This window comes from Thamnophis sirtalis, unplaced genomic scaffold (genome assembly GCF_051295495.1).
Source record: "Thamnophis sirtalis isolate CommonGarterSnake01/CBP01778 unplaced genomic scaffold, rThaSir2_p1.2 scaffold_14, whole genome shotgun sequence".
Classification (NCBI taxonomy): domain Eukaryota; kingdom Metazoa; phylum Chordata; class Lepidosauria; order Squamata; family Natricidae; genus Thamnophis; species Thamnophis sirtalis.
The window spans coordinates 47,752,991-47,766,725 of NW_028261394.1; the positions used below are offsets into that span (position 1 = coordinate 47,752,991).

Consider the following 13,735-nt stretch of genomic DNA (forward strand, 5'->3'; position numbering starts at 1 on the left):
AGCCATACCCTTACTGGGATTCGAACCTGGGCTGTATTACATCTTAGGCAGATCTGTTAACCACTAAGCACAAGGTTCTCCTCCTTTATCAGCTGAGCCAGGGAAGTAGGTATGTATTTAGTGTCACAACCCCTGGTATGCCCAAATATGGGAGGAAGCTAACTGCTTCCATTCTCTGTCTATCGGCTCGTCACAAGAGACCAATCACGACAGAAACCCAATATTTTTTACTGTTGCGTATATTCATATTTACAACCCGGCAGGTTTTATGCATCAGCAAGGGCACATATTTAGGATAGGGGATGGATCCTATCGCGTTTCCGTGTAATGTAAATCGTGCCTATGTTGGGTATTTCCTTCTAAGTGCGCCTGGTTGTTTCCTAGCCCGACATCCATTCAACCTGCTGATTTAAACAGAAAAGGTTTTCCCCTTGTTTCCTAGATCCCAAATAACTTGCAGCCTCTTGTATGTACAGAGGGGGGGAGGAGAGGAACTGCTATAAAGTTGGGCCACCCGTTGGAGGTAGAGGAGGGTCATCTGGCCAAGGTTTCTGCCACAGAATGGCCCTCAGGTGCGTTAATACTATAATTCCCCAGAACAATCAGCAATCCAGATTGTTATAATCCTGGCATCTGAGTCAAAGCAGTTTGACACCCAACACAAACTCCTGCTCTTGTCAAATTGTATAAATTTCCTCTCTCCGTCAACAGTCCTGGTCCCTCAGAGGTCCTCCGAGAGGCCTTACCCAACTGTCCAGCTCTTGCAATGCGGCATCTGCTGATGGAGAAAACACCTGGACAGCAGAGGTGGGGCTTGGAGTCCTAACTGGTGCTTTTGATCTGTTGTTGGGAGAAGAATCCAAGTGGTTCTCACGCTGCCAGAGAGGGAAGGACCATAAATCTCACAGCCCCTTTTGTAGCCACGGATCTTAGCTTGAGGCTAAACTGCTTTTCAGGCGCAGATAATAACGTTTAGCCCAGTGTTTCTCAACCTTGGCGACTTGAAGTCCTGTGGACTTCAACTCCCAGAATCCCCCAGCCAGCATAGCTGGCTGGGGGAATTCTGGGAGTTGAAGTCCACAGGACTTCAAGTCGCCAAGGTTGAGAAACACTGGTTTAGCCTCTTAAAGGTGCAGAGTGTCCCGAAGGGGTCCTTGCTCACGGGCGCGGAAACATCTGGTCCTCCAGCGGCTTTTCCAGGTCCTGCCAGAAGCGCTTTTGGAAGGAGGAGCGGACGGTTCGATCCATGATGGGTTGCAGGGGACGGAAATTATCCACCATCCTTTGCTCGTCTTCTCCAGCCGGACTAAAGAGCAACATCCGGAAGACCTCCAGCTGGGGAGGAGAAAGAGCAGTCAGGGGGAGGGGAGAGCAAGGAGATGGGACTCTTGTGGGTCCTCTGAAGACCTCCTGGAGAGGACTTCTTCTCAGCCAAGATTGCCTTCAAATGCAACAAAAGCATTTGCAGCATAAGGGAGAATCTGGGAGACGCAATGGGACTCCTAATCTTTTTGCATTCTTACCATGCCCATGAATTCTACTCTGGATTCAACTACTCCCAACTCAAGCCGAGGTGGTGCAGTGGTTAGGGTGCAGTACTGCAGGCCACTTTAGCTGACTGTGATCTGCAGTGCAGCGGTTCAAATCTCACCGGCTCAAGGTCGACTCAGCCTTCCATCCTTCCGAGGTGGGTGAAATGAGGACCCAGACTGTGGGGGGGCGATATGCTGACTCTGTAAACCGCTTAGAGAGGGCTGAAAGCCCTATGAAGCGGTATATAAGTCTAACTGCAGAGAGCCAAGGTGGCGGAGTGGTTAAATGCAACACTGCAGGGCACTTCAGCTGACTGTTATCTGCAGTTCGGCTGTTCAAATCTCACCGGCTCAGGGTTGACTCAGCCTTCCATCCTTCCGAGGTGGGTAAAATGAGGACCCAGACTGTGGGGGGCAAGTTGCTGACTCAATTTGCTAAAAAAAAAATTGTAAACCGCTTAGAGAGGGCTGAAAGCCCTATGAAGCGGTATATAAGTCTAATAAATAAATAAAATAAATAAATAAGATCCAGGTCAATATTTAAGTTATCCGGCAACAATCTAGATATGTCAGAGTAGCTGTCACCACCAGCCACTATGATGGACATCCAACTTATTCTCTCTCTCTCCATCCTGCTGATCTCAAGCCAGCTCAATCCCCTACTCTTCATTTATACACACAGAAGGACCTTCACGTGTGTTGCAACAAGGACAATGGTTAGAGTGGGGAAACTGACTCCGCAGGAACTTGTTCTGCCACGCCTTTGGATCAACTTCCAGCTCCTCTTCCATTTATTTATTATTTATTTATTAATGTAGACTTATATACCGCTTCATAGGGCTTTCAGCCCTCTCTAAGCGGTTTACAGATTTTTTAGCAAATTGAGTCAGCAAATTGCCCCCACAGTCCGGGTCCTCATTTCACTCACCTTGGAAGGATGGAAGGCTGAGTCAATCTGGAACCTGGTAAGATTTGAACTGCCAAATTGCAGGCAGCCGACAGTCAGCAGAAGTAGCAATAAGAATAGCAGTTAGACTTATATACCGCTTCATAGGGCTTTCAGCCCTCTCTAAGCGGTTTACAGAGTCAGCATATTGCCCTCAACAACAATCCGGGTCCTCATTTCACCCACCTTGGAAGGATGGAAGGCCGAGTCAACCCTGAGCCGGTGAGATTTGAACAGCCGAACTGCAGAACTGCAGTCAGCTGAAGTGGCCTGAAGTACTGCATTTAACCACTGCGCCACTTCGGCACCTCCTCGGCTTCAACCTGGCTACTTTGCATCTCTTTCACAAGAGAATCCTGAATGAAGCCATCATGACATTAGTTTGGCCCGGTGTACCAAACCAACCACGGTTTATGACTTGCCCTTATACCCAGATCAAACCACTAGTCTTTGTTCCATAAATTATAGTGGACACAAACCACGGCTGAAGGGGGAAACGTGAAGCCTGTCCGTATATTACTGCTAAGCACTGTTTCAGATAGCGTGGTTCCTTCCCCTTTCTCAAATCTGGTTCCCCTTTGACAGACCTGGTCTTCATCCACCTCGATGGGTTTCTTCTTGATGATCCAGGTGACCGACTCTGAAAGTGGAGGGGTGGTCAGAGATCCCGAGTACGTCCAATAATCCGGGCACGAAGGCAACAAGCAGGAAGGATCAAACTCTTCCAGTTCAACCAGAGAATCCTAAGAAATCCCGCCAACAAGAGGTAAGGGAAGAAGAACGAGGTAAGGGAAGGTGGGGAGAGGGGAGAGAAAAAGAAGAAGAGGGGGGGAGGAAGAGAAAGAAAGAGAAGGAGAGACACCTGTGTTCCCTGTTTGCAAATACCTTCTTGGGTTTTTGAAACATAACGTCAGGGCTCCAGGCCAGACACCCATAGCAAACAGAACTCCGAGGCAAGCAGGTTCCTCAAAGAACAAGCTTATTGGATAGATCACTTTGGCACAAACTGGTGAAAACCCAACTCTAAAGCTTCTTTCAGTTTTCACCTAATTAAAAGTGTTTCCCCCCCCTTTCCCAAACAATCAGTCACATGGACCAATCAAGGTGTTGTCCAGTTGCTTGGAAACTTCACTCCTCTTTTCAGCCACCTGGGGGAATGTCCTTGGTTCTCAGGGGAAACTATTTTGTTTTGGCTACAAAATCCCAGCCATCTCTATTCCCCCCCGCCCTATCCTACAGCACCACTGTGGCAGCACTGAAGCCTCCAAAAAGGTGCCAGCTTCAGAGTTGACCCATAGGTTATGAAAACCCCCTTGCGTGCCCACCCATCTTTGTGCCGAACTCTTCCTTCTTCCACTCTCAGGGAACCAGGATTAAAAGGCAACGCTCTGCTTCCTCCGGGTGGACAGGGGGCATTCCAGGCAAGTAGGAAAGAGGCGAGCTTCCATTTTACCTTGTATTTAATGGACGGCAAGGCATCTACTAATTTCTGCAGGCCATTATGGAAGGCTCCCAGCTGTCAAAGCAAAGATAAAGTTTTTGGATTCAGATCTAAAGGTTTTGTACCAACAACATCTTTACCGCTTGATAAACTTTAGGACAACAGGGTTCCTGATCTCCGGATCCCACCCATTTCCCCACTAATGGCTTCTCTGAAAGACACCCCACCCCCCAAGAAAAAAATCTCAAAATAAACAAAGTCCTTGGCGCTCTGCAGAGAAGTTTCTTTATCTGCTGCACGAAGGAGTTATGGCCAAAGGTGGACTTCCCCTCCCCCCTTCCTTCCTACAGGTCTGTTTGGTCTCTGTTGACCCCTCCCTTCCTGTATCCCCACCCTGAATAAAATTGGCCAGGTCACCCGATTATATTCTGACGCTGTTAGTGCAGTATAAACACACGCACACACACATCCACGCAAACCCACAAAGAAATCAAAACAAACACCGCGGCTTAAATGATGCTTATCGTGTTAAAGAGAAAACAACAACAGATTGGGAGGAATAATAGGAAAATTGCCGTTTCCCCCACCGTCCGTCCTACCTTCAAAAACACCCCGATGACAGCCAAACCGTTTTCGTCCATTAGGGCTTCTTCGAAGCTTCCAAATTTGCAGCAATTCCAGTGAACCAAATGCAGCTGGAAGGAACAAGTGGACCCATAAGTCTTTTCAAAGAGGGAAGGGGGGGGGCATCTTGGAAGACGATGCTCTGGGCAGCTCCAGAGAACCACAATGGCCCAAGGCTACGCGGTTCCACCACAAATCCACGGTAGACTAAAGCGCGCTTGACGAAAGTGCGTACATGACGTCATCACAGCGCGACGAAAACGGCACGCTGTGAGCGGTAAATTTAAAATTAACGCGAAAACCTTACCCTAACCCCCCCAAACCTAACTCTAAACCTAACCCTAAACCTAACCCTTAACCTAACGCTAAACCTAACGCTAACCCTTAACCTAACCCTAAACCTAACCCTAACTCTTAACGTAACCCTAAATCTAACCCTAACCTTTAACCTAACCCTAACCCTAACCCTAACCCTTACCTTTATGTGAATCGGCTTGCTTTAATTTTATTTTAATTTTAATGTAATTTATTTTTAATTTTATTTGTCGCGCTGCTGATGACGTCATGTACGCGCTTTGATCGGGCGCGCTTTAGTGGACCGCGGTTTTGACAGGTCACGGGCTATGCGCAGTTGCAAGCCGAGAAGCCATTGGGAGTGGTAGGACCCACATGGGCGCAGAATGAGATGCCGCTTCCCCAGAAATTAAAACATCTCTCTCGACCACCGTTGGGGGATGATGGAGGGAAGAGCCCATCATCTCATTCGCCTTGCAAGCATCCAGACTGGGGACCTCCGCGGGGTCCCCCTCTTACCTCAGCTGGGAACACTTTGCAGTTCACGGTGTGCTCGGAGCCCCATTCGTTGACGGCTCCCCAGTGGAAATGGAACTGCTTCAGCCGGTAGTTGTTCTCCAGGGGGCCTCCCGTAATGACTGTCGTGGAGAAAAGGCAGGCCTTCAGTGGGGTGGGGGTGGGGTGTAGAGGAGAGATCTGGGTCATTCCCAAGGGGAGCCTGGATTCTGGGCCGCTTGGTAATGGCTTCAAAGCATTAAAAAGGCAATTTGGAGCTTATATCATTGTTTTGAGGTTTAGCACTGCAACATGGAGCGGATGCCGTAGTGCCTAATTTTGATAATGTGGGGGGGGGGCATACAAAATCCCCTCACTGGGTGCCCACTTGTAAGGAGTCAGGAAGGGGACCTTGATGGAGACAGGCAGGAACGGTTGCCTGGGGAAAAGGGGCTGAAACCCCAATATGCTGACTCTGTCAACCGCTTAGAGAGGGCTGAAAGCCCTATGAAGCGGTATATAAGTCTATTGCTATTGCTATTGAAACGTGTTTGAAGTCCAAGCAATGAGATAACGTTGGGAAGAGTTCTGGCAGAACACCTTCACAATTTAATGAAGTATAAGAGGGGGAAAGATGTCCAGCACAATTTGACTTGCAAAATTATTGTATTAGAGCCCATCTCAGTCAAAGTAGCTTTTATTAAGGAACTCAACTCCCGGTCTGGTCTAGCTAAGTGAGGCCAATAGCAATAGCAGTTAGACTTATATACCGCTTCATAGGGCTTTCAGCCCTCTCTAAGCGGTTTACAGAGTCAGCATATCGCCCCCACAGTCTGGATCCTCATTTCACCCACCTCGGAAGGATGGAAGGCTGAGTCAACCCTGAGCCGGTGAGATTTGAACAGCCGAACTGCAGATAACAGTCAGCTGAAGTGGCCTGCAGTACTGCACCCTAACCACTGCACCACCTCGGCTCTTCATACCACCCAATCCTAACAAACACTGGCATTTTAGGGAAAAAAATACTTGACATGTCATGGATCTACCCTGCTTTGGTGAATAAGCATCTCTGGACTGGTTCACAGAGATAGCACCAAGATGCTTACATCTCCAGTGCTAAAGATAGAGTCCTCATTGATCCATTGATCTTCCATGATCTTTTTTTGAGCCGAGGTGGCGCAGTGGTTAGGGTGCAGTACTGCAGGCCACTTCAGCTGACTGTTATCTGCAGTTCGGCGGTTCTAATCTCACCGGCTCAAGATTGACTCAGCCTTCCATCCTTCCGAGGTGGGTGAAATGAGGACCCAGACTGTGGGGGCGATATGCTGACTCTGTAAACCGCTTAGAGAGGGCTGAAAGCCCTATGAAGCGGTATATAAGTCTAACTGCTATTGCTATTGCTACCCTGCTTTGGTGAATAAGCATCTCTGGACTGGTTGACAGAGGAAGCACCAAGATGCTTACATCTCCAGTGCTAAAGATAGAGTCCTCATTGATCCATGGTCTTTAAAGAAATATTTCTGGCCACCTGAGCAATATTGGTCCCCCATAAAAGCCAGAAAGATTCTCGGAGCCCAGCAGTCAAGTGTGCTTCTCAGAAAGCCAGGCCTGCAGATGTCCAGAGTGTCATTGTCCAATTCAGTGCATGCCAAATCCTGGGCATTTGTTTTTAACAACACAGCCTGTCGATGTAAGGTGCGCATTCTGATCTCTTTGCCCAGGAAAAACATCAACAAAGCCCCACAATTCACATTAGATGCCAATCCTAGCAACAGTTTCGTAATACATTCCTGGCTTTGGCAGGGAAATTGGGAGCAGATCCATCCTCAGCCGTCAACAAGGGATGTTTTGAGCAAAGAAGCCAAATTAAAGCTAACATTTTCTCCAAGGAGAAGAGAGCAAAGCTGGAAGGGTTAAATTTAGAACCCACAAACCCATGTTTATCCATTCCAACTGCAGCGGCGTCCGTCAGATGGGTTGATATCTCGGGGAAATAGAAAAGAAAATCCCGAGTCCTTGAAAGCCGAATACGATTTCTCAACAGCTGGCAGAAGCCAAACGGCCTTTCTCCGTTTCCTGTTTTTTTTCCCCATTTTGAGATTTTCCTAAGAACGACGGGAAAGTCTGAGCACAGCCGCCCTCTCGTGGACACCAACGGCTGCGCATAATTTCAGAAGCCAAATGCAGTTGTTTACCTTCCGATATGTGACCCAGAACCAGGAAAAAAACTTGAAACGCAGCCCTCGAGCCACATTCCTGAAGGGTCAAATACCAGAAGTAGCAGATCCCAAGCATCTAATTAAGGTGGGGAGGGGGGGGGGTCATCCCACGTTGTGGTTTTTTTTGCTAGCTTAAGCCCTTGGCAATCTGCAAGATTTCCATCATTTGGGGATGAAACTTCGCCTTAGTATTTTGGAAAACCTTCTGTCCACCAACCAAACGTCCTTCTATTCTACACTTTCTTCTACCAGTCCCACCAGATGGCAAGAATACCAGCAACACACATCACCACAGATTTGGATATTTGTCCCCTGGCTCTGCTGCCATCCTGTGCCCGCTGCCAATTCACCCTGGCTACAAATCTGTGGGTGTTTTGCCCGGTATCCTGTTTCTATGCCCATTGACTTACCTTCCGGCACTGTCTTTCCTTCTCAACTTTAGCTTTAATCCACTTTTCCTCTTCTCTAATTTTAGTTTCCTTGAGGGGCAGAAGCAAGGAGAAAGAAAGAAAGAAAGAAAGAAAGAAAGAAAGAAAGAAAGAAAGAAAGAAAGAAAGAAAGAAAGAAAGAAAGAAAGAAAGAGAGAGAGAGAGAGAGACCCCCAAAACTAAAAGGAGACGGCACTAAAAGTAAAGGAGAAAGAAGAGTGAACAGAAGCATTTATGTTTCTGAAAAACAACAAAAATACCACAAAGGAAGAAAGGTAAAGCAGATTTTATTTTTCAACCCTGGCCACTTTAAGACGTGTGGACTTCAACTCCCAGAATTCCCCCGCTAGCCAACCGATTCTGAGAGTTGAAGTCTTAAAGTTGCCAAGTTTGGAGACCTCTGGCCTAAGTGGAGAGATTGCAGAGGAAGGGATTGCAAGAGAGTAAATTATGCTGGCTGGAGGATTCTGGGAGTTGAAGTCCACAAGTCTTAAAGTTGCCAAGTTTGAAGACCTCTAGTCTAAGTGGAGAGACTGCAGAGGAAGGGATTGCAAGAGAGTAAGTTATGCTGGCTGGAGAATTCTGGGAGTTGAAGTCCACGAGTCTTAAAGTTGCCAAGTTTGGAGACCTCTAGTCTAAGTGGAGAGATTGCAGAGGAAGGGATTGCAAGAGAGTAAGTTATGCTGGCTGGAGAATTCTGGGAGTTGAAGTCCACGAGTCTTAAAGTTGCCAAGTTTGGAGACCTCTGATCTAAGTGGAGAGATTGCAGAGGAAGGGATTACAAGAGAGTAAATTATGCTGGCTGGAGAATTTTGGGAGTTGAAGTCCACAAGCCTTAAAGTTGCAAAGTTTGAAGATCTCTGATCTAAGTGGAGAGATTGCAGAGGAAGGGATTGCAAGAGAGTAAGTTATGCTGGTTGGAGAATTCTGGGAGTTGAAATCCGCAAGTGTTAAAAGTTGCCAAGTTTGGAGACCTCTGATCTAAATGGAGAGATTGCAGAGGAAGGGATTGCAAGAGAGTAAGTTATGCTGGCTGGAGAATTCTGGGAGTTGAAGTCCACAAGTCTTAAAGTTCCCAAGTTTGGACACCCCATGCATTGAGGGGTTCCTCTCATTTCTGTCCCCGGCAATCCTGTTCCTGTTTGATGGAAAGAGCATAGCTGTAGAAGCACAGAAGGCATAATTTAAGTCAGCTGATAAAGCCGACCATTTTTTCTTCCTTAAGAGAGAGACAGTGAGAGAGAGGGAGGGAGGGAGAGAGGGAGGGAGGGAGGGAGAGGGAGGGAGAGAGAAAGAGAGAAACGAGGCGCGTGCAAAGCTTGGCCAGGTACAGGACACGATATTTCCCAAGACCACGAGAGCAGAATAGGCATTGCTTAAAAGGGAGCCCGTATCTTTTTCAGAAAGCTTATCTGCCAGCTGAGTCAAGGCGATAACCGGCTTTTACATTTCGGCAATATAGATTGCCAAACACCCTTCATCAAACAAAAAGCGTTACGAAACTGCATTTATGGACACAAAAGGCAAGGTAAAAACTAAACAAAAGGCACCGGAGGTTTTGGAAGAGTGCCCTGTATTTAGAAAATGATCATTAATTTTTTTAAATGTTAGCTAGGTCAGTGTTTTTCAACCTTGGCAACTTGAAGATGTCTGGACTTCAACTCCCAGAATTCCCCAGCCAGCATTCGCTGGCTGGGGAATTCTGGGAGTTGAAGTCCAGACATCTTCAAGTTGCCAAGGTTGAAAAACACTGAGCTAGGTTGCATTTGGAAGTGGATTTTAGCAGGCAGAACAAATCTGGGGAATTGTACAGAGAAAGACCCAGCTGCTTTATTAGACACACCCTTTGCTAATTGGGGCACAAGTAACTCGACCCCAGAATATATGATAGTGCATAGTATATACACCTACACACCCCTAAGCGTGACCGTGTCTAGTACACTTTTTCAGAGCTATTTGGATTTAGAAATCTTTCTGCCAACTGGCCCGAATTCCTTTTCAAGTCGCTGCTTCTATGCTCAGCCTCTGCGAACTCACCCGCACACCTTAAGTTCAGTTGCTCTTACTTGATTTATCCATGGTGTCCTCAAACTCAACCAGGAAGGAATATCCGTTGTTCCACATGTGGAGACAAGTGTCCGGGTCATAGCGGATTTCCAAGGGTTGCAGGTGAGGGTCGTAAACGCTGTCTCGCCACTGGATGTTGATCGGAGACTGGCGGCTGCCTCCCGGGATGGTGATTGGGCTCTGCCAGAGAGGGTGTACTGGAAGGAGAAGGTGCAAATTAGGGGTTAGCAACCTTGGCAATTTTAAGATGGGTGGACTTCAGTTCCCAGAATTCCTCTGTCAACATGCCTTAAGAAGGTGGATTTCAACTCCCAGAATTCCCTAGCTAGTGTGCTTTAAGATGGGAGGACTGCAACTCCCAGAATTCTCCAGCCAACATGATTTAAGATGGGTGGACTGCAACTTCCAGAATTCTCCAGCCAGCTGGCTGGGGAATTCTGGGACTTGCAGTCCACCCATCTTAAAGTTGTCAAGTTTGAGAAACCTGACTATAGGCTATTGAAGAAACATCCAAAGTCTTAGCCGAGGTGGCGCAGTGGTTAAATGCAGCACTGCAGGCCACTTCAGCTGACTGCTAGTTCTGCAGTTCGGCTGTTCAAATCTCACCGGCTCAAGGTTGACTCAGCCTTCCATCCTTCTGAGGTGGGTGAAATGAGGACCCGGATTGTTGTTGGGGGCTATATGCTGACTCTGTAAACCGCTTAGAGAGGGCTGGAAGCCCTATGAAGCGCTATATAAGTCGAACTGCTTATTGCTATTGCTATTAGCAGCTAGGATGTGAATAAAGGTAGCTTTAGCTTAAAGCCTTCACGTTTTCATTCTCCAGGAATAACCGCTCCGTAGGTTGAGGAGGAAATTTCAATGTAGTTTTCAGGTGGTATTGCATTTGAGACCCAAGGAAGCACTTGGTGAAATGCTGCCCTGATGCCCACACAATTTTTCCATGCCGCCTCCTTTATTTTGCTAAGAAGGGCACTGACTCATTCACCGCGCCTCTACAGGATAGAATTCTGTTATGGGCCGTTCCCTTCCTTGACGTCCCAATTATCTCTGGGTGACAAGCTTGATCCTATGAGCTTCTTTCTCTTGTTTTGAAATGAGTCAGTGCCCTGGTTAACAAAATACTGGAGGCAGCACCGAAAATCCAGATCCTGTGAACCAAGCAATCCTTCCCCATGAAAATGTCTCCAGGGGTTGAATTGCTGTGTTGTTGAGTGGCCAAGTGCCAGAGAAACGCCCCATTCTGTTGGGAGGCAAGTCTGCGCAACTAGATTGCAATCTGGGATATGGGGAAGATAGGAGGATAAACACCGCCCGGAGATGGAGAAATGCAGCGAAGGGAGGCTGGCTCTGGTTTTCCAAATTCCACCCTCAGCAGAAGCAAAGGGAAAATATCTGGGAAAAGCGGGGGGGGGGGGCAAGAGAGGGGAGGGAAGGAGGACCGAAGGCCTGGTGGGGTGAAAAGGTTTCCTGGTGAAATGACCTGCAGCAGCTCCCCAAAACTTCTGCCTTGGGACAAAGTGGGTGAGTCAAAAGAGGTGCTTCCCTTTGAAACCATCATCTTCTGACCCCCCCACCAAAAAAACAGAAACCACCATCAACCCTCCCACACCTAATCCTTTCCGCACCAGGGCCTTCCTAAAAACCGTGTGTGTGTGTGTGTGTGTGTGTGTGTGTGTGTGTGTGTGTGTGTGAGAGAGAGAGAGAGAGAGAGAGAGAGAGAGAGAGAGAGAGAGAGAGAGAGAGAGTTATTAAAGAGGGTAAGAGATGGTGGAGATGGAAACTTTGGGGGGGGAGCTTGTTGGATCCCCCAAATTGGAGTTGCTTAGAGAGAGGGAGGGGGGAGGGAGGGAGGAAGGGAAGGAGGTAAAGAGGGGAGGGAGGAAGAAAAAAAAGGGGGGAGGAAGGGATGAGAGAAGGAAGGAAGAAAAGAGAAAGAAGGAGAGAAGAATTAGAGGAAAGGAAGTAGGGAGGGAGGGAAGGAAAAGGAAGGAAGGAAGAAAAAGGGGGAGGAAAGGAAGGGATGAGAGAAGGAAGAAAAGGGAAAGGAGAGAAGAATGAGAGGAAATGAAGGGGAGGGAGGGAAAAGGAAGAAAGGAAGGAAGGAAAAGGAGGAGGGAAGGAAGGGATGAGAGAAGGAAGGGAAAGAAAGAGAGAAGGAGGAGAGGGAAGGAAGGAAGGAAGGAAGAAGAAGGGGAAGGGAAGAGGGTCCCTCTCCGCCGGCCACTCACCGCCGTCCCGGAGGCGATAGGAAGCGCAGGCACCGAGGCTGCAGCGCCGCGTCCCGCTCCGGCCGGCGAAGGCTGCGGACGCCCGGCGGAGCAGCAGCGGCAGGAGCAGCCGGGCCATGGGGGCGACCGGCCGGTTCCGGGAGGCGCTGCGCCGGGTCGCTCCGCCCGCAGGACCACCCCGACCCCGCCGCGGAGCTTCTGGCCGGCTGGGCGGGCAGCCTCCTCCGCCGGCTCCTCCTCCTCCTCCTCGCCGCTGCCCGGCCCCGATTGAGGCTTCCCGGGGCGGAGCCCGCAGTCCGGCGCTTGCGGGGGTCTCGGGTGGGGTGGGGGGAAAGCCCCTTGAAGCCACCCAGCCCCTTTTCGGGGTGGGCAGGAATCCCCCTCCCACCAGGGAGCCGCTGATTGAGAGGCTATTGACTTTTCTATACTAACACCAAACTTTTTAAAGTTCAGGTTAAGCGAGTCGGGCGGTCGTGGGAAGCGTTCCTCGGCTGGACACGGAACTGGAAAGGGTCTCCGCCAAAGCAGAAAGAGAGGGTGGGTTGACCCGATAAACCGGGCTCTGAAAGGGGTGGGCTGCAGGGGCGAAGCGAGACCCCCTCCCCGAAAGGCTAAAAAAAAAACCCTATGAATCCCACCCAGGCACCGCCCTGGAAACGGGGGTCGGGCTGGAATCTAATTCAGCCCCCCCCCCCCCCCGCTCCGCAACTTCGGAAAAGTTGGTCTGGCTAAACCATCGTTTCTCGACGTGCTTGAAGACCTGCGTGGACTTCAACCGCGAATCAGGGTTGGGGGATTCTGGGAATTGAAATCCACAAGCCTTAAAGTGCCAAGTTTGGAAACCCCTGTCCAAGACTGTCTTGGGATTGTATGTATGTATGTATGTATGTATGTATGTATGTATGTATGTATGTATGTATGTGTGTGTGTATGTGTGTATATATATATATGTATGTATATATATATATATATGTGTGTGTGTGTGTGTGTGTGTGTGTGTGTTTTATTTGTGCGGATAAATAAATCAAGGGAGACTAGTATAGATCTATTTCAAGCTATTTAGCTCTCATCAGCTAGCCATACCCTTACTGGGATTAGAACCTGTGCTGTATTACATCTTAGGCAGATGTCTTAACCATTATGCCACAGGTCCTCCTCCTTATCAGCTGAAGCCAGGGAAGAAGGTATATATTTAGTGTCCCAACCCCTGGTAAGCCCCAATTATGGGAGGAAGCTAACTGCTTCCATCATCTGTCAATCGGCTCGTCACAAGAGTCTATCACATATTGGGTTTCTGTCGTGATGGACTCTTGTGATGAGCCAATTGACAGATGATGGAAGCAGTTAGCTTCCTCCCATAATTGGGGCTTACCAGGGGTTGTGATACTAATGATATATACATATATATATATATATTTAACGTTGATGTGTGACACTTTGCCTTCTGGTCTGCTTTCT

General features: G+C 48.4%; 1 protein-coding gene across 1 annotated transcript; it reads right to left on the bottom strand.

The window, feature by feature from the left end:
* Positions 1-213: 213 nt before the first annotated feature.
* On the bottom strand, positions 214-12,509 carry CA5A (carbonic anhydrase 5A). The gene is given in 8 exon segments (XM_087728495.1): positions 214-1,172; positions 1,174-1,335; positions 3,066-3,221; positions 3,932-3,994; positions 4,519-4,614; positions 5,357-5,475; positions 10,046-10,243; positions 12,278-12,509. Coding segments are annotated over 8 exon segments (960 nt in total). The 5' UTR covers positions 12,396-12,509; the 3' UTR covers positions 214-1,124.
* Between the last annotated feature and the right edge of the window lie 1,226 nt (positions 12,510-13,735).